Raw genomic sequence first — 21,205 nt, 5'->3', positions numbered from 1 at the left:
TAAGTTGCTCCTGCGTTCTTAAGCCCAAACGGCATGGTCTGATAGCAATAATTCGCTTGATTCGTCATAAATGCTGTTTTCTCTTCATCTGGCGCATACATTCGAATTTGATGATAGCCCGAATATGCGTCCATCAAACTCAACATTCCAAATCCTGAAGCCCGATCCACCAACTTATCTATGTTTGGCAATGGATATGAATCCTTTGGACAGTGCTTGTTTAAATCCGTATAATCTGTGCACATTCGCCACTTTCCATTACTCTTCTTGACCATGACAACATTAGCCAACCAAGTAGGATACTTCACTTCCCTTATAAAACCCGCATCAATTAACTTGTTAGTTTCTGTTTTCACCGCTAGTGCTTTCTCTTCGCCCATTTTACGCTTCAATTGGGCGATCGGCTTCACACCAGGGTTCAATGCCAATTTGTGGCAAATGAACTCTGGATCAATTCCTGGAAGATCACGTGCACTCCAAGCAAACAAGTCCATGTTTTCAGCTAACAATTGCACCAGTCTTCCTTCCTGAATTGGAGTTAAGTTTACCCCAACTTTTAAATTCCTTTCGCCCACCTTCACTGTCTTCGTTTCCTCTTCTGGAGTCACCTTGAAATCTGAAAAGCCCTCTCTTGGGTCCAAACTAACCTCATCTTGATCAACATCAACTCCAAAAACTCTATGTCCCTCCTTCACTGCTCTTTTTCCCATGTGACCATACTACTTGAAACTGTCAGAATAGCACTTCCTAGTAACCACCTGATCAGCCTTCAAAGTTCCAACTCCGCCCTTATCCAATGGATACTTAACTGTTAGATGTCTTGTTGAAATAATCGCCCCCAGCTTGTTGAGCGATGGTCTTCCAATAAGCACATTATACGGCGATGTACACTGTACCACAAGAAACTTAATGGCAAAGGCTTTCTCATTTTTACCTTCACCAAACACAGTATTTAGCTCCACATATCCTCTAACAAATACTTTCTCACCTGAAAAACCAACTAACGCCCCATCGTAAGGTAACAGATCAGTTTCCGTAAGCCCTAACTTTTCAAATGCATCGCCATATATCAAATCTGCAGAACTCCCTTGATCCAACAGTACCCTCTCAATTTCGTAATCAGCAACTTTTAACATCACCACGATGGGATCATCTTCATGAGGCTGTACTCCCTCAAAATCTCTAACAGTAAATGTAATATCGGGCTGATTGATTCCCCAGCTTCCCCAATCATTTGTATAGACAGCATTAATGGAATGAACATACCTTTTCCTTGAAGAATTAGTCATACCTCCTCCTCGAAATCCTCCAAATATAGAATGAATGCGCCCTTTAGTTTCACCTCCAGCTTGCTTCTTTGGTTCAGACTCTTCAATTTCCTTCCCTGTATCATCACGCTTCGTTGAGGTTCCAGCTCCCTCTGACTCCTTTCGCCCATCCAGTTGACGCATGTAGCCTGCTTTTATTAATGCCTCAATCTCTTTCTTTAGGGTAAAACAATCATCTGTATTGTGTCCCGCGATTCGGTGGTACTCACACCACTTACTCCTGTCCACGTTGCCTGGTGGGCGTTTTGGTTGTTTAGGAAAACGAATTGTGTTCGCCTCCAAACACATGTGCAATGCTTCAGTTAAATTAACCGCGAGTGGGGTCGACCTGTCTTGTTGGTTTCTGGTCCACGTCATCGATCCATAACCACGATTTCCATAAGGCTGAGCACGATTTCGAAAATTAGAGCGGTTATCAAAACGACTTGAATTATTGTAACCTCTCTCTCCTTTTGTAACCGCTCCGCCCGAACGCTGATCGTTAACCACCGCCTTTTTCGAATCTGACTGCTGTTGTTGGCCAGTTACCGCCGCACTCTTACGGTTTCTCTTTATGCGATCACTTTGCTCCTCCCGAATGAAACCCTGTACCCTGCTTCGCAACTCCGCCATTGTCTCCACGGGCTTACGACTCAAACTGCTGTTCAAACTTCCTGATTGAAGACCTAATTCAAAAGCCGCAATGCAAATTTCAGGCATTTTATCCTCCAAATGCACTGAAAATTGATTGAAACGCCCCATAAAGGATTGAAGGCTTTCATTATGCCTCTGTTGCAAATTAAACAAGGCTGCTGGAGTCACTTTCTGGGCGCGACTAGTTGAAAATTGGGACAAGAATTTCGCCGATAAATCCATGAACCCTGCAATTGAACGCGGTGGGAGCGTTGTAAACCAAGTCATTGCTGACTTCTTAAGAGTTGAAGGAAGCGTTTTACACTTCAGAGCATCTGAAGCGCCCACGATAACCATTTTGGTGTTGAAATACACAAATGATCCTTAGGGTCAGAATCTCCGTAATAAGAATCAAGAACCAAAGTCTTCAAGTTATCTGGAACGGTTGTGTTTGCAATGTCTTCTGTGAACGGTTGGAAATCTACCACCATCTCTGCCATTCTACGATCGCCCTCATGCAAGCCCCGATCTTGGTTGATCTCAGCAAGTTGAGTTTGCAGCTGTTGATTGTGTTGACGGAGATCAGTTAGATCCGCCATGATCTGTTGCAAAATGTCGGGCGGAACATTTTCATGGTTAACATGATTGTCCCTTCCGTTTGCTCCAGATCGATTCACCATTTTTAGTGAGTTTGAAGTCTAGGATTGAATTCCTCGGCCCCACGGTGGGCGCCAATGTTCCGGTCTAGAACTCCGGTCAAGGCTAAGCAATTAAGCAACAAAAGTAGAGAATGGCAAAATAGCAAATGAGCAAAAAAGTGTTGGATCCCCCACCGCATGGGCGGTGTCCTCTTTATATATTATGAAGTTTTGACCCGTTCGGGTCATGGGTCGCCTGGACCAATAGTACAAATTCGGTAAGCCCACCTGATACAAATATGGTAAGCCCAATAACAGTACAAATTGAATATATATACTAAGTTTTGTCAACACTAGTATTATAGGAAAAGTCTTATTAGAGGGCCAAGTGCCACTTGGAAATTAAGGAAGAAGACATAAGCCAAGGTTTAATTTGGTTCCCACTCAAATGGTCCTTTGAGGATAGTTTGCAGGCCACAGTAGTGTTCTACTTTGAATCTACCAATTAAGTTGTGGCATTCATTCTGTTCACAAGCATCTTCTCATCCCCGTTTCCCTTTTCTTTATTCTATTATTATCCTTTTGTAATATTCATATTCCTCTTTTTTCTTTTTCTTTTTTCAGAATTTAAGCAGAAAAGCATGCACTACAAGAAAGATGGTGATTACCGGTGAGTAAAAGTTGTCGGTAACTGCAAGAAGCCATCATTAAATTAAATTACCATAGGTATTGGCCTCATTGAAAAATATTACCAACAGTTTCTGAAAATTAAATTAACCCTTTTCTTTATTTATTCTCTTCTCCTTTAGTAATTTTCATATTCCACTTTCTTCTTTTTTACTTTTCTTTTTTAGAATTCAAGAAAGAAAAGCATGCACCATAAGAAAGATGATGAGTATTGATTGCTAAAAGCTGTCAGTAACCGCTAGAAGCCATCATTAAATAAATTTTACCGACAAAAGGTCGACGACAAAAAAGCAATAGGAATTGGCCTCATTGAAAAATATTACCAATAGTTTCTGAAAAGTTGTTGGTAACTTACCGACGACTTTCTTCGTCGCTAAGTTACCGACAACTACATCCGTCAGTACTTTTGCGATACTGACGATAACTTAGTGACAGTCAAAGTCTTCGGTATATTAGTTATTAAATTCGTTTTGGGGAGGTAAACTCGTTTCGTCGAGTAGACTCATGAGAGTCTACCCAAAAAAGTAAACTTAACATGTTATGATGTATAAAGAACACATATTACAACCATCAAGGAGACATAAACCTAGTAAATTCAACGTCCAACTTCTTAATAAAGCAAAGTTAAACAAAGTACATAAACAACCAAAGTACCAAGAGTGCATAATTCACAATAAACTCTTAAAGAGAGCACAAAATTTTCAAAAGTGGCGGCGGTGACGACGTGCAGCGCCGACGTGACTTCTCATAGGGTTCGAAAGTGAATGAGGATGTTGGATTGAAATGAGAAACCTTATATTTCTTTTGGTCTTTGTTGAAAACTTTTCGTGAAATCTCAAAATAACCCCTCTTAATATGGAGATTTAGTGCAAGATTCGTTTTCTTCATGACTTGTAGAATCGGTGAGGAATCGCGAGTCTATGCGAGTTTATAGAGTCAGCAAGAGTTTGCTAGATTCTTGGAATTTCAGAGTTTGCTTGCAAGTTGACTCGTTTTGGGGACTTAAAAACGTAAAATCGTAGGATTCTAAGAGTCAACTTGAGAGTTTGACAACTTGAACCTACCATGGCATTACTACCTCAAGCTGAACATGACCCGAAGGTGGGGTGTGGTTGTCATCTTCGAAGTAGCATTGTTTACTGGTACAGAAAGTATGGAGTCGTATGATATGTTTAAAAAGTGAATTCTTTGGTGATGACAAAGATTGTTGTTAGTTCGGGTTTGGTGAGGGGAAGTTGAAAGTTCTCCATCTTGATTTCTCGAGGGTGTTGGATTGGAGGAATTAGGGCTTTGGATATGGGGAAGGGTTGAGGGGTTTGGAAGGGTCAAATTCGATGATTAAGTGGTTGGTGGAAGAATCTTCACTGTCCATGGGTGTTGGTTGCAAGGAAGAAGAAATTGGTCATGGGGATAATTGCTAGGTCGGGGTTGCCATAAATAATGGTAAAATAGGTTGGAGGTAGAAGAAGAAGTGGCATGATCGGAAGTGGCATGGGGATGCCATGTGTAATTTTAGGTTTCACATTATTATACACAGGTAAGCCTAATAATTTTAGGTTTCACATTATTATACATCATCATCACAGTTAAATTTTGGACGAAATCTTGGTAGAATGACTACCTTTGTAATGTCCAACAAGTGTTAAGATATAAAGCGCTTATTTAGAAACATGAGATCCAATTTGCACAATCACGATATTTAGGATTTAAAAGTGCAATTAAACCTTTAAAATGAAGTGTAGCTATAACAATTTTAACTTACATAACAACTTCAAAATAGGAAAGTGGTTAATTAACTGTGAATGGATAGATTCACTCTGCACACACCATTGAATGAAGATAGGAAATGGGAGAAAGATCTAATTAAAAACAAGTCAAGTCGATGGGATGAGTTACTTCACTGCTGTCCTCATCACAATTATGATCTCTGTTGTCTTCTCTTCACAGCAATTGATCCAACTACAACTAGATAGTGATAGTTCCATGTCCTTATGTTACTCCTCAAATTCAATTTCATCTTTGAAAATATCATGTTCTCAGCTGAAGAGTGGAGACTCAAGTGAGTTGTCTTGTACTGTACATATCTTATCCATGGATTGGTCATTTGGTCCTGAATGCTCTGCTCTGACTTCCATTTCAATCCACATGATCATGGCCTAACTTACATTCCCATATCGCCACCTCAAATTCTACTTAATTGTGTAATAAGTTACTAGTTTTTAATTTTGTCTGTTATGATTTCTGACCAGTAATTAAGTTCAAATCTAACAAGTAGTATCAAATTTCTGAGTTTCAGCTTGAAAATTATTAATTACTAATATCTTGTTGGGGGAGGGGGAGATTTCTCTCAATAAATTAATTCATTAATTAAATATATTGCTTGCTTCTTCAATCAGTAAGATGTTTACGTTATCTCTAATCTCTATAGCTTATATACATACGTTTCAATACCCAATTTTGTTTTCTACGAGGTGGTCAAGTGGATAATATGCATGAAAATTGCAATCCATGGGGTTGATTAGAAAACCAGTTTGTAGTTTTAATTTTTTTATAGACCATCCGTTATCAAATCAATTTTTAAATGCTGATTATTCCGAATTTGAGATTCAATTACAATTAAGGATCTCCATCCATTCCTTTCTCCTGCGTACATTGTGCAAGGGTCAAACTCAAGAGATCTTCCTACACAATCAATTTGCGTTGTCGACTGAGTTACCATTCATGGGTCTTCTATAATTATAATTAGTAGTATGATTTATCTACTGTGTACAATTAATTAATCACGGAGAAAGTCAGTAACCTTATTAATAAAATGTCAAGTTGTTATGCAAATTGGGTTCTTGTTTCCCAAAGCGCAAACTTTCGTACATCATTATTTGGCAAACCTGAGCACGAGATGCTAGGAATATCCTCAATTTGGGCACCTAATATTTTGCTTGCTGTCAAAGGTACTTACTTCTTAGGTTGATAAATGAAATCAAATTAGGATATATTTTTGCACATTTTCATTCTAGATTTTGACATTTTGTAGACAGTTTTTAGCAATTCGAATTTATAGATGTTGGCCTTTGTTAGCATAAAAGGGAGTTGAATTCAAAATCTGGACTTCGGCGTGCTATGCTAATAATAGCGAGTGGATGATAATATGAATACCCCAAGAGTACACTGTTGACTGTAATACACTCAACAAGTGTCCTTCTGTTTATTTTCTTTTTCTAAGAATATTTTTAAGTAATTATAGTGTGTGTTTGTTTTCCATTTGCACCAACACAAATGTGATTTTATAAATCAGAGCACACAAATGAAGAAGCATAATTTTGCAGAGTGGAGTCCAACCCCACTTATAACATGTTTTGATCGATCACTGAAACTTAAAAATTACTAACAAAAATTTCTCTTCAGAATTGATTCTAATTTTAAAATTAATTGTAGTAGAGTTTCAAAACAGCACATATGAATTATTGTTATCAGAGTTGATCATGAATAAAATTAACTATGCTAGTAGTGACTTATGTTCAAATATATATATATTTATATGAAAAATATTTTTTTAAAGTTCTATGGTGAAATTTAATTAAAAAGTCTCACGATTAATTATATTATACGCATTGTAGGGATTTACTACAATTGGTGATGAAACTAAAATCTTTCAAAAAAAAAAAAAGATTAGAACACTATGCATGATCAATTCTAACCCTTTCAAGAGCTACTTCCATCATTCCCATTGTAACAAGGGAAACCAAACCCAAGTGAAGTCAAGCTGAGTCATTTTCTTCCCCACTGTTTCGGAGGGATGCTTGCAGGCCCGCCAACACAGTTTCTATATTGACAACACGAATCAAACACATAATTTTCTGAAGATAAATTCGTCCGTATTAACTGAGTTTAACATGCATGTGTTGGTTTTGTTGAAATTCATTATGTTTTTTTGGATTTCTCAAGGTAAAACCACAACCAACAATCATAAGACTAATCATATCAGAACTCGGATATCACATTAAGTGGATATGCTTATCCATATAAACATTTCCCCATATGCACTGCCCATTAATTAAATTTGAACTAGATAGTTAAGAAACTCAACTATTTATCATTTATGTTATACATCTTATTGGTTGAAACTCACTATGCTATTAATATGATAATATCATAATAGCATAGAGGTCGATGTTGCTACCTTTAAAAACCTATTCATTGGCCTCATTATTCCACCAAACACATACATGCAATTAGTGAAAGCAACAAAACCATGATGCACACAATAATGATATATACACACCTCCTTTTTTATACACTTCATTTTCACATATTTTCATTTCTATCTCTCTCGTCTTATCATCTATCACATTTTATACTTTTTCTCTCTTATTTTTTCTGTTCTTCCTATCTCTCATCTCCGCCTCTTTCCACCTTTAAGGTGTGAACCAATAATTATTTATGATGCAAACAGATATTAATTCCTGAAGATCCAAATCCTTTTCCTCATTTTGCTAAACTGTCTTCTTCAGTTGCACAGTCTAAATTCATAAAAGATAACAGAAGATGATGATGTAATGTTATATATAATAATACTACTGATTTACCATCACAAATGCGGTCAAGCTGCCATCCCATGTGCTTTGTCCTATTAGCCCTTTTCTGATTCACCCATGTGACCCTCACCCTCCACCTATCTTTCACATACACCTTCACTCTCACTGGTTACATTTCTCATCATCTAGCAAAATATTATATGTCATGAAATCAAAAGCACCAACCCCCTTTTTCCTTCATCACTTTTTTATTTTTAAATCACATTCATTTCAAATCTCCATGATAATAACAGAAATGTCACACAATGACAGTCATATTCATATCTGAGTACTGACTTTATATAAGTATGTTGATGTGCAACATTGTAGTCATGACTAACATAACTTTCTTTTAGCTAAGCTTGTACAGTCACCCATGCTAATTAAAAGGTACCTGCAAGTCTGCAACTGGAGTATTACATTGCTTAACACAGAAAGGGAAACAATTTTAAAAAGTGAAAGATTAAAAAGAAAAGGAGTTTTAATAAGTGAAATCTGCATGCGGTCCCCATCGAGGGATCGTCCTCAATTTCCTATGCTGTGGTTATATCAATGTAGTAAGAGTGTAAGAGAGCCCAGTTCCCAATCCTAAAACTCCCGTGTTGATCTATATATCACCGACCCTTTCCACTGCTTGCATTATTTCTTATTATCCTAACACATGCCTTACCCTGCATTTTACATTCTTCCCCATGCCATGGCCATCTATGTCACTTTTATTTCAGAAATACTATATAACTATTTGTCACAGTGAACCAATCCCATAATCTGGACACCACAAGTGACTTATAAACATGTGAAAGTGCCCTTGATTGAAAATGAAATGATGGTGTTGCTAAAGATTTCATTCATATTCATAGTATATATGATTGGACATAAATTAAGGGTAATGTAAAGAGATTTTCATCCCAACTGAATTTAAGTTGACATCAACTTAAAATTACGTTCAAGCCAATGGAAGCAAAACGTTCCTTTCAGATTTATTTCATTAAAATTTGTGTTTTCCTATTGAAAGTGTCTCATAAAGTATGGGTCAGTTTTAAAGCGTATAAACGGTAATCCAAACACACACTAAGAAGAGTTCTTATCACTTTTGTCTTAAAGTATCTCTTAACATCGTTTTGCATGAATTTGAATTACATGTAGCCAAAAAAATCCCAAATTCACATAGGTAAAGGAATTCAAAATCGGGTGACTGAAATTTGGATTTATTTTTGCCGTCTGATCTTGATGAAATATATGAGTCGTCTAATCTATAATCAAACAATTTAGATTTGATGGCTGTGTGAATTTTAGATTATCCTAACTATATGCAAGAAACTCAAATCATATATTGATCCAAACTAGGATTTTAAATTACGGTTGCAGTCACCGTTGTGGTTGTTATTGCATCAAAGTTACGGATAAATGAAGGGTGATATGATTGCAATTGCAGTAGTGATACTGATGCAAGAACTCCAAAATCCATTAGGCGGTGCTCGCAATTGCGGTTGCACACCGAAATTTGAGAGCATGATCCAAATATAGCCTTAATTTAACTAGGCTTATTGGTTATTCGAAATCCTAAGCTAGGGGATATCACATAGGTACAAGCACAAATGCACGTTAGCACTTGTGGGGGCATTTGATTTTAAAAAAATATAGTATTAATATATACTAAAGTATTAAGATAATAAGTGTTATGTTACTCGCATACAGTAGAAAATGCCCCCACAGATTAAAAAGTGCCTCACAATATAATGTATTTTTAAAGTTTTAATAGTAATATGCTATATTTTTTATGTTACAGATTTATGTATGTATATTACGCAAAACAGTAAATTTCTAGATAGTGCATAGATGTTAGGGAGTGCCCATATGACTAGCAGGTAGGTTTCATTAAAAATTAGAGAAAATGCATGAGAGGTAGTGTGTTTGTTTATATTTCATTAAGCATATTGATATATACTCCCTCCGTCCCTAATTATAAGTTAACATTGAGATTTTTTTTGTGTCACTAAATATAAGTTAACATTGCAAAAGTTAATATTTCTTTCCATATTCACCCTTACATTTATTGGTAGTGGAGCACCACCATTAGTAGTACAATGATGAAAAAGTGTTATCATAAATAGGGGTAAACATAGAAAGTTGTACATTTTTTTTGAAAACCAATGCATCAATTAAGGCTTTCTTAATAAGTGTGATTTTTACAACTTTAGCTTATAATTAGGGACGGAGGGAGTAATATATAGGATATATTCAAAGGGAAATGTGCTTATTGAACTACACATGAATCGTCATCTAACTTGATATGTAATAGACAGGTCTTCTCGTATCAAGTTGATATATTATTGTATAAATTAGGTGATTGGCAGAAACGGATATAGGAATGCTGAATCAATGATGGAGGGGGAGATGGGATTCTGATTCCTCTATCTAGGGTTCAGCAGTTGGACCACTTCGAAGACTGCTATTCCTATTCCTATTCCTCTCCCCCCACTCACATGGATTCTTTGTTTCTTTTATGTATGCATAATTGCTTAGCCAAATATGTTCCTTGTTTTCATTTTACATTCGGGTATCTTTTACGCCAGGCATTGCAGGAATTGATTTTTCCTTTTCCCATCCAAATTCATTAGCCATGTTACTTAATCAAGGTAGTTTCCCACCTCTTTTACAACGAAACCTTGAACTCTGCTTTTGACTGAGTAGTGTTTTAGAGGGGGGAAATTTATGTGGACTTACTAAAACAACACTTCAACCCAATGCAAAATCCAATCTTTGTGAAAGTTTTTTTTTTTTTGATAGGCTTGTGAAAGATTAATGATATGTATGGATGAGCAGAAATTGAGAGAGAAATTTATCTTACGGCTAACAATGAAGATATCTTGATTAACACAATTTTTTTAAAAAATATGTATGAATCAACTTTTATTTTTTTTAGAATCAATTGTAACACTTATAAACTACTCACATAAACTTTTTCAATGCATTGTAGATAGGTATGCGCATTATTTACGCTTCAAACCCAAATGAGATCTTACATGATATGATATGTCAAAAATACATAATTATTCATGCGTCATTTGACTACTAATTTAAGTTTTAAGATAATTGTTTATTGACAAATTTAACAAATGAGATATAAAGCCGTTAGTGTTACATCGTGATTACAAGAGAATCTTAATTATCCTTCTAGTACCTACATAGTTGGTTGCAAATTAATACACATAAGTACTACAGCATAGGCATTCCTTTTCTTGGTTTTTCACAAGATATATGAAAGTATATCTGCATATGTATTGGATTTGTTCTTGCAAATTCTGTACATGATGTTCAAATTCATGAATTTGTTTTGTCCAACCGTAAATAAAACTACTTGTTTAATTATGAGTATAAGAAATGTGTATGTCATGTTATGCATTTTCCCTATTAATTACATGGATATATTTTTTTGAACAGGACTAAACATTTTTACTTATTTTAATATTTTTTCAAATAAATCATTTCAAATGGAAAAGTACAAACATTTTCAGGTCCAATCAGAGGAGGGGACTTTAATTGCAAGATAACAGGAATTAGTATGGGTTTTTTTATAGGCAAGAATTAGTATGGGTAATAATTAAGGTGAAAGACTATGTATCTTACCATGTTCTTGTAGATAATGTAAAAGAGAAAAAGAAAGTGGTTGAAGATCTTCTTCATGTGCATCCTTGTCATCTAGTGGGGAAGGTTAACTATCTCTTCCTTGTAGGACTTTAATTCTATAATTACCCTACTGATGCTCTGACAGTTTTAGGTATATAAGCATGACCTGATCTAAAACATGAGTCAAATTTTTTATGTCCCAAAAACAGAGCAGTCTCCTAACATTCACATGCTTTGCCTTTGTGTTTACTTTTATCTGAAATTAGAGATCCCTAGTCCAAAAGATGATGATAATTGATAAGAAAAAGAAAGAAAACTTGAGCCTATGCACATGATATGTAGGGGAATAATTAGTGTGTTCTTGTGTTGATCTTGCCATCTTGGTCTCATGTATTATTAATCCCTATTTCATGACAGCAGGATGAGTCTTATATAGCAGTTTATTCAGCAAGGTTTTCTTCTATCCAAAGTTTGGAAAAATCATTTATGCATGTAGTTAGTTTCATGTGTATGTGTCATGTTAGTATTGATATATTATACGTGAATATAAGCGATTAATATTACTACACTGAGAGACTGGGCTAAGAAAAGAAATATGTATTCAAAATAGTTCTTTTAATATTCAAGTGAAGATTGTTAGAAAGTAGGGTATGATAATCCTGGATAACTTCGAAGAATCGTGTTGTACACTTTTCGAACAAAGTATTTCGACCCTATTCTTGCCTGGGTTCACGAAATCCTTGTTGGGATAATTCTGAAGATCAATCTGCTTCAGACAAATGAAGAACAGATCAATAATATAGAGCGTATTTTTGGTTTCTGTTTTCTGTATTTTTTTAACTGAAGGCCAAATGACTCCTTTATAAGGAGTTTCTTAGCCAGGGGCTCCGCCCCTTGGAACCCCGCAATCTAATCGCGGTCAATTATGCGTTGGCTCAACAAGCGTGCACTCCGCACTACCCTAACTCGTTTCCGAACTTAACGCATAATTGCATCGGCCTTCAATAAATCACATTATTACTAAAATCCATTGATGATACTAAAATCACCAACAAAGATATATGATTAACTAGTTATATATCGCTCTATATATACATCAATAGCCGATCTTATCTAGTGCCTAACCCCTCCTATTACGTGACATATTCTCTGATGATCAAGTCGGTCGTCTTCCTTTAAAGAATAAGCTCAACACTTTTTGATCCACTCAAATATGTTTTGCTCAAATCATGCGCTCTTGATATCAGCCGATCATTTCGGTTCATAAGCCTACAAGACACTAGTCTTAAACATTGAGAGAAATATGTCTTTTAAGCTCTATTAGCATTTGTTCCTCAAGCATCGCCTACCCTCGTTAGATATCGCCCTTTCGGTTCAAATATGATTATACTCCCTCCGTTCCAGAAAATTTGTACTTTTGGGTATGATTTTAATATCCCAAATAGTTTGTTGTTTTAGGATGTCAATGCATTTTTCCTCATTTTTTCCACCTATACCCTCATTTAATATATTTTCTCTCACTTATCACTTTTCATATTAACCAACCACAACTCTTCTCTATTAATTATATTCTTCTCTATCTAAGTATAATTTAATAGTTGCAAACTTTCTGGAAAGAAGAGAGTACATTTGAAACATATGTTACTCAAGTACCACAACCATATTTGCTAAAAGTTTATCTCAACTACCTTTGAAACAGAGCATAATTTTTTTATTTATTTATGAAAATCATGTCATTTGATTAAATCAATTATATTCATCACTACAATTTCAATCTAATAGCTGTAACACATAGTATGTTTTAGTATTAGAGTCTAGTTGGCTAGGCAACAGATTCATTCACTAGATGAAAATGCGGCAGAACAAAGAACAATACTCTGGCTATATAAAAAAAAAACAATTGCTATGGCTATGAATGAGGTCATATTTTATGTATTAGCCAAGATAGAAAAATGGAATAGAATTTGGTTTGATTTAATTAATACTACAATATTACAAACTAAAACAAGTGTTTAATTATATGCTGTTTTGCTTCAACGGAAGGCAATTGGGCAAATAGACATGAACGTTACAAACTTATAAATACTTTGATAGTTGAGGCTTTGTTTGGCGCATTCTACCAAGCTGAGAATAATTAATTTATGAACCTGAAGAGGAAGGACAAATTGAAAGCGATGTGGGAAAGCAAAAAAAAAAATGATTGTTAACGGTCCTTTTGGTACAAATTGATTGTGATTAATGTGCCCCAGAAAAGAGTGTTCATTTTTAATTTGCTAGGGAAGTGTACCCTTTGGTGTGGTATGGCCAAATACCACTCCCTTTCTCATCGATACTAGTCACTGTCACATGGTGCCACTGCCATTGTGGGCACTTTCATTGGAGGCTTCAATTCAAAACATGGCTTCATGCATCAAGTTCATGCCACACTCCTTAGACCATACTCATACATACAAGGACTCGTGATGGTCAAATTGTAGTGTCCTCTTACTAATCATCATGAATTGAAGCTTTCAATGAATTTTAAATTTTAAATTAAGAGTTCAAGAATCCAAACTTTTTGCTTTTAATGTAGATGCTGACCACGATGATGCAATGATCTTTTTATATGACATGTTTCTTATACCAATGGGATCTTAATGGTATTGCTTAAATCTGCAATAAGTGCCATTTGCACTGCAGATCCTGAGGGGCTAAGCTTTAATGCTGAAATATTTGCTAGTGGCAGATAATTTAGTAGGATAAGAACTTGTTTCTCCTAAGACCACCTATAATGGTGGTGTTGAGAGGGTAGTTTAGTGTTGAATGGATAGTGTAGTGGTGTTGAGTTTGAGTAGAGAGGAGAGAGATGTTGAGAAAACTCAACATGTTGAAGGTGGGGCCGGACAGGACACGTGGCGCGTTTTCGTTGGCCGTGTCAGGATTTTTATTATCTTAATCTTTTAAACTCAATTATTTTATTGAAAAAAATTTTAATGAAATTTTTTTTAATCAAAATTCATGATTTTTTTTCTCTATAAATAGAGACTTGATTCGCTTGATTTGGACACAGAAAAAAAACCAAGTTTTTCACTATTATTATTCTCTTTCTAAAATAGTGAAAAATATGAAATAAAAAAGTGGTGGGGTAGGGTGTTGAATGAAAAACTATTGGAGTGGTTAAAAGTTGAATGAGTGTTGAATTGGAGAGAAAAAATGATGTGGAGTGTTGGGAAGAGAAAAAGTGGTGTTGAGTGTTGAAAACCATTGTAGATGATCTAACAATGACATCATCTTTTGCACAATACATGTATCTCCACCAAAGGAGTTTAGTTTGAGCCGTAAACATTCACATAATAATATAGCTTAACAAAAATCAAACATGTACAATCTACTCATTAGTAACAAATGACTGACATCTTTAAGATATCGCTATAGGAAATTAATTAATTTTCTCTTTTTCTTTTTCTTTTTGTGTAATACAATTAGCCTTCAGAAAATGTGTTTGCGCCGACTTGGTGGAGTTAGCTCTCGGGTTTTTTATACATAAATACTTAACCCGGCCAGACTGCTTAAGGAGAATAAATATGTACCATTTGAGTACCACCCGATGGCAACTAATGTTCTTTTTTCATTTCACCACTTAAAAATCAAAATCTATTATATATACACATAATTAGCTGACAGGCCTCTCAAAGTTCAATTAATACTGATTTTAAAACATAGACTTCATCTAATCCCTGTAGAAAATGGAGTAACAGATTTGGATTTATATGAGCTATCTTAATGCTGTATAGGTGGCGGCCATGCCGGCCACTACAACTTTATTCATTTGTCAATTAGTCTTTACATGCAGGCAAGGTGCACTTTAGATACTTGAGAATCGAAATGAAGCAAGAGGACTGAGAGTACATCATGCCGCCAGACAACACTCATTCATGTTGTCTTTGCTGGGGAAGCACCCCTGCAATTATTGCTGGCGAGCCCAAATGTTGAGTGTGTATGGATACAAGTTAAATCTAAAATTAAAATACTTTTTCCTCAATTAATACATAGTTCCATTCACATATATTAAAGTGAGTGCTAACGTTTGTTTACACTGATGTGAACAAGTATTCAAACATATAGCCTGAATCTCTAGATGTTTGCAATTGCTGCTACATATTAAACACTTGAGGAAACTTGAATGTTCAAGAATTATTTTTCAGAAGAAGTATTTGAATGAATAAAATTTACATACGAGAATGTTAAAAAATGATTTAGCAAGAATCAAACAATGGAATACATAAGCACAAGGTCCTTTGAGGAGAATATCTGTCCTCCATTACTTCTTTTACTAGTTATTACTCCCACTATCACTGACAATCCCCAAGCCCAATGACCTCCTCAGTTCCTTCACAAAAAGGCTGTACTACATAGGCCCATAGAATTATTTTGTTCTTCTGTTGGTTTCATTTTCCTTTCCATTACATTTACACTTCATTATCAGATGAGCCAGGTTTCAAAAACATAAGGGGACATTCACAATTATTGTGCAATAGTACAGCTAAAAATGCCCATTTTATTGAACATGAAAGGAATTTAACAGTGTCTTCAGTTGAAATGAGAGGAACGTAGGGAAGGGGAGTAATATTAATTCTTATCATGTATGCTTAAAGGGAGGAAGAGAAGGGAAGAGAAAATAACACTCTTCTTGTTTGGTTCATGAGGGAAAATGAGACTTTAAATCAAATTAAGTCTTGCTTTTAAAATAAGTGAGGAAAGACACCTCAAAATCCCCCACTTTTGGAAGAGAGACGGAATGGAGTTAGAAGGGGCTTCTCCATTCTCCTCTTAAAACTTGAAACAAACATCTTTTTATTTTTAAAAAAACCTTCACTCCCTTCATTTCCCTACATCTATGTAAAGTTAATAGTTCAAATGCAATACCATCTGATAGCAATATTGGTGAAGGGTGGCAAAGAGAGGGAGAGGGGAAAAACATGTCAGTAGAGAAAGTAAGAAGTTTGCTTAGAAGCAACATGATAACAAGATCTATCATTACAAATTTACACGTGAGACGAGGGATAAAGCATTTTTAACCTTCCAAATCCAACAAGATCAGCTAGAAAATCTCATTCTCATTCAAGTTTAGTTGATAACTCATCAAACCATTGTCAGAACTTTCCAAAACCACCTCTTTCAAGGCTGAACGCATATAAAAGTTACCACCAAGATGCATTAACAGTTACGACCAAAAGCAATCATATCTACCAAAAGCAAACATATCTACGGGACTCATGCACAACAAAGTTACGGCCAAAGTGCATTAACATATGGCTCGGATGACAGACACAAATAATGATACTTCTCAATTGAATGCACTAAATGAATGTGATTACACATAAACGATATTTTGGTGCAGAAACTATTGTAATACAAAGCACCGATCTATCTGAAAGTTAGTTTGCGTTGTATACAATGTCATTGAACATTTTCTTCAGTTTCAGAGTCACTTTTATGCAGTATCATGTCATATTCTATTTGCAACACAAGGTGACTGGCGCACAGCTTCATATCAAAGTATCACACATCTACATGCTTGCTGATCCTGAGGCCCCTCAAACCATCTATCCCATACGAGGTTTACAGGTCCATGTACTCTGTAATCAGATAGAAAACTGATGATCACACACTAAACTTACAATCAAGACTGAAAACAAAGTAAAGGTGTTTGTAGGAAATAGAAATTACTCTGGGAGTAGTGGATCAGGTCTACTATCCATGTTTTGTAGCAAGCTGCACTATGTCAAGTGAAATTGTTTGAGTCTCACAGCTTATTGTAAGATCAGAAGATAAACTTGTTAGCAACACTGAGAAGTAAATCATGATGCATGCATTCAGCATTTCAGCCCCCAAGTTGACAAAAGGGTCTATCAACAGAGAGAGACCAATTTACGACTTGCTGAATGGGAAAATCAAGCAAGAATTATTTATTTTAGATGTTGGAACTAACACAATGTAAAATTCCTCCATAAACTATATATATCAGGATTTTGTTAGATAAACAACTGTTCAGTGAGTAGTACGTACTCCATGCATATTGTTGATACATTTTCTGATTTGTCAAGCTCTTCCAATTCCTCCTGCATAATATTCAAGATAAGAGAATAAGCAACAAATGACAAATGTTGGAAATATGGTAAAAGAGATAATTGACTTTTCACAGCAGTATATTATAGGCTTACACTAAAGGAAACATTAGGCTTTATAAGGTGGCCTAACATTAATCTATGTGATCAGAAAAGCAAAGCAGTATAACCCGCACTAAATATTCACATCAATGACAATGAAGACAAATTTATGGGAACTAGATGACTGAACCACATGAACTTTTGCTAGGAAGTCAGAAATCAAATACGTGAAACAATTTTTCATTTACTATATGATATAAGTCAGGTCTATTTTGAATTCCTCTTCCTTGTAACATATTCATTGAAACATTAATAAGGCACCAGAAATTTCAAGAAACTGCTCTGATCTCTCAGAAGAACAATCCATATGGTTCTAGATATGTTTCAGCTTTCCTAAAATTCTTTTGAATGAACTGTAACAACTAACATGGAAGATACAAGAGGTAATGAATTAACTATCCCTAAAATATATGCTTTTAGGAGAAGACAGTAATCTTCTTTTTTACATCTCTAAGAATAACCCCTCCTCCCAATGAAACAACCATTTGGGCTTGAAGTATGGATAATACACAGACTCACTTGTGTAGACATTCAATAATCTGTTAAGAGAATGAGGATAGAAAGAATCAAATTCGAAACTACATGTCAAAGAGGCTTTGGTACTGTCATAAGATATAGAAAATATCTCAAAATATTTGGTTTATATCTAGAATTATTTCGAATATCTTATAATATCAATTAGGATTGCTTTCCATATTTTCATATATATCATGATTTTTTCCTAATTTAAGCATATGAGTCTATTATTAATATAATTAAGAACTAGTTCTTTATTTATTGTAACAACATGCAACATATCATTCACATAGCATCAATACAATTGTTTTATTCGAGATATTCCCTTTCCTATCTATATATTAAAGACTAAACCTTATAACCTCAATAGATACCATGTTATGAACCATCTTAAAAGCTTAAGGCTATGTTTGTATTTCTGTCCACACACATTCAAAGCAAGCAAAAATAAAGCTACAATATATGTGGAGAAAATATGGGTTTGAGTGAGTGTAAGCAGATAGTCAAACAGTCACTAAATTGTTAAGTAAAGACACGAGAATGGTTCTAGTCAGTAACACATACATTATACACCAAAGATGGGTTCTTCTCAAGTTAGAAGCATATACTGTTTGTCAATTAGCAATTTAACTAGCAGTCGACATGCTGCAAAGAGCTGAAGATAATTTCAAAAAGGGCCATACTATTACTAAGTAGAAAATGCCCTAGGAATGAGGAAGAGTACATAAAATCTATGCAACTGATGAAATCATGAAACTAGTTTGATAATGACTATACTTTAGTACCCTTTAATCCTTCCTTTTTAAGTATATACTATTATTATTTATAAGAAATTTACCAAGGAAACTGACTGCTTCATCACAGAGGATCCAAATCTCTCTCTCTTATGTGTGTGTGTGTGTACCAAGATTTCAAATATTGAGTCCTTCCCAATGGCATTACTCAATCAAGCCTCAAGTTAAATAAATAAAACAGAATGAGATTTGATCTTTGTTGAAGGAAAAAAAACACATAGAGCCACATTAGACTTTACACCTTTCGCAATATGCATCTTCAACTTCAAGTTAGCCCCAGGTAGTCCTAAAGCTTCAGCAATTGCTATAATAGATCCATTTTAGTTAACTTGGGGTTAACTAACTAACTAACGGGGAAAAATCCAAATCTTTTATCTTTATCAAATCTAAATCGTTGATTAGCACAAACCAAAGTTGATTAGCACAAAACATATGGTTTGCAAAAAGTAAGGGGAACCGAACCGGTGCATGTTTGGAAAGCGAAGCTGATCATCCACACATGCTATGAATGGTAAGCTCACAGATTACAACCCAGAAAGGCAGAAACCAAATCAAAATGGGGTTCTAGTTCTGTTCTACCAATGTTAACCAAAATCCAAAACAATTAAAAAGTAAAACCATATTCAATTAAATTTAAACATGAATGAATGTGGTTTAATAGTCTATCTACATCCAAGCTTAACATCCATCACGTATGCATACCATATAGAACCAAAGGCATCAAAATTGCAACATACTGCATTTGCAATCTAATAGGAAGGAAATGGGGAAAACAGAAGAAGAGTTGTTGAGTAACCTGAAGATACTTGGAGTCTTGGTCAAGACGCTTCAATTCCGCAAGAATTCGATGCTTGCCTCGTTTATCAGCAGCTGCAGCTGGAATTGCAACAAGAGGTTCTTCATCCGCCGACGACGCCGTTTCAGACGCCATAAGCATCAATCCTCATCCAGTGAAATCAAATCACCACCACCCTTTTGCTTGCTACACAGATCTGAGACTACCCGTGACAGTGAAAAGCGAAGGCAAGAAAATCACTTCACTCTCTCAATTCACACAAAAACAAAACCCTTTTGCTTTCTTTCTATCTGTGCTCTGCGCTTCGCTCTCATAAAAAACCGAGCTTATTTTGTTTCACCCTACGTTGGTGTCATTTTCATTCCTTAAAAGTGTGGTTTGTGCTTACCATTACCAACACATTGCAGCGAAAGTGCGCTTTTTGTTCCTCTACCAGAATCCGGAGGGGCAACACAGACAGCAAGTTGGGCATGAATATTAACACAAGTGGATCATATAACTATTAATAAATATTGTTATTTTTAATAGTGAAATTCATTTATTTATGTCAACAATTGAAATTCTTTTACTTATAAATTATTTATTATAAACTTAGTTTAATAAGATTTCCAAATGAAAATTTCTAAGTTGGAAAGTAAACTAAACTTAAATTTGGGGTGTTGAAAAATTATTTTTAATTAACACAAAAAGTACAGAAACAATATATACTGATATACATAATTTTCTGATGTAATTATTTCTAAAAAAAATTATCATTCAAGTCAAAAAGTTTGTGGGATATTTTTTTGGCATAAGAGTTTATTTATATCTAAAGGAATGAGAAGAGCACGCGTCTATTGCAAAATGACTCATTTGATTTCATTGAAGTATATTCACAACTTACAAGTTTAAAGAATAAAGTTTTAGTGTATGCTTGGCTTGAGTAAATTTGGCCTTTTGGAGTTTGAGCACAAATTTAGAGATTTTATGGTTGTTCAAGGCTAATATGTTATAAATTTGTAGCTATTACTAGGGTACCTAGTTATTTTAATTATGGGAGGAGAGGGTTATCGGTTGTTAGTGCACGAAGAGAGCTACCAACAAGTTATAATTGTCCATGATGGTATGATATGACGTATAATGTGGGAGAGGAAAGGGTTATCCGTTAGATTGATTTTTTCCTTAGGATGAGAAGACTATGAATGAGATAGAGTCGTCGCATGGGTTTTCATGTGTGATCCTATTATATTACATTTCAAATTTTCATGTTTTTATAGATTGACATAGTTTAATTATATTCCTTTGAAATGATTACTTATTAATTTTATGATTTTGACACATTTATCATTAAAATGATTTGAATTAATATTATTTATGATATTGTTAGCACTTAAAATAGGGAAATTTAGCTAACTGTGTCAGTTGTTGATTAGTTGCTTTCGACT

At 35.0% G+C, this 21,205-nt stretch overlaps 1 protein-coding gene across 2 annotated transcripts; it reads right to left on the bottom strand.

Moving 5' to 3' along the window:
* Nucleotides 1-16,669: 16,669 nt before the first annotated feature.
* On the bottom strand, nucleotides 16,670-20,257 carry LOC130720870 (guanine nucleotide-binding protein subunit gamma 2-like). 2 transcript variants are annotated; one of them, XM_057571571.1, is made up of 4 exons: nucleotides 19,782-20,257; nucleotides 17,515-17,567; nucleotides 17,176-17,220; nucleotides 16,670-17,084 (listed from the first exon to the last, which is right to left on the bottom strand). In XM_057571571.1, the coding sequence occupies exons 1-4, from the start codon at nucleotides 19,920-19,922 to the stop codon at nucleotides 17,000-17,002; spliced, it is 324 nt and encodes a 107-aa protein (XP_057427554.1). In that variant the 5' UTR covers nucleotides 19,923-20,257; the 3' UTR covers nucleotides 16,670-16,999. The 2 variants fall into 2 exon arrangements, with proteins under 2 accessions (XP_057427554.1, XP_057427555.1); XM_057571572.1 differs by having other exon boundaries at nucleotides 16,994-17,084; nucleotides 17,176-17,225; nucleotides 19,782-20,245.
* Between the last annotated feature and the right edge of the window lie 948 nt (nucleotides 20,258-21,205).

Source organism: Lotus japonicus, chromosome 5, assembly GCF_012489685.1.
Source record: "Lotus japonicus ecotype B-129 chromosome 5, LjGifu_v1.2".
In the NCBI taxonomy this organism is placed as follows: domain Eukaryota; kingdom Viridiplantae; phylum Streptophyta; class Magnoliopsida; order Fabales; family Fabaceae; genus Lotus; species Lotus japonicus.
This window is presented reverse-complemented; position numbering and strand designations above follow the sequence as displayed.

Excerpts from the sequence above, each read along its gene's own strand:
- LOC130720870 (XM_057571571.1), bottom strand. The coding sequence starts at position 19,922 with ATGCTTATGGCGTCTGAAACGGCGTCGTCGGCGGATGAAGAACCTCTT. Across the intron at positions 17,221-17,514 it reads GTATCAACAATATGCATGGA|CTTGCTACAAAACATGGATA; the intron begins GTACGTACTACT and ends GACATAGTGCAG. Across the intron at positions 17,085-17,175 it reads CCTGATCCACTACTCCCAGA|AGTACATGGACCTGTAAACC; the intron begins GTAATTTCTATT and ends ATCTGATTACAG.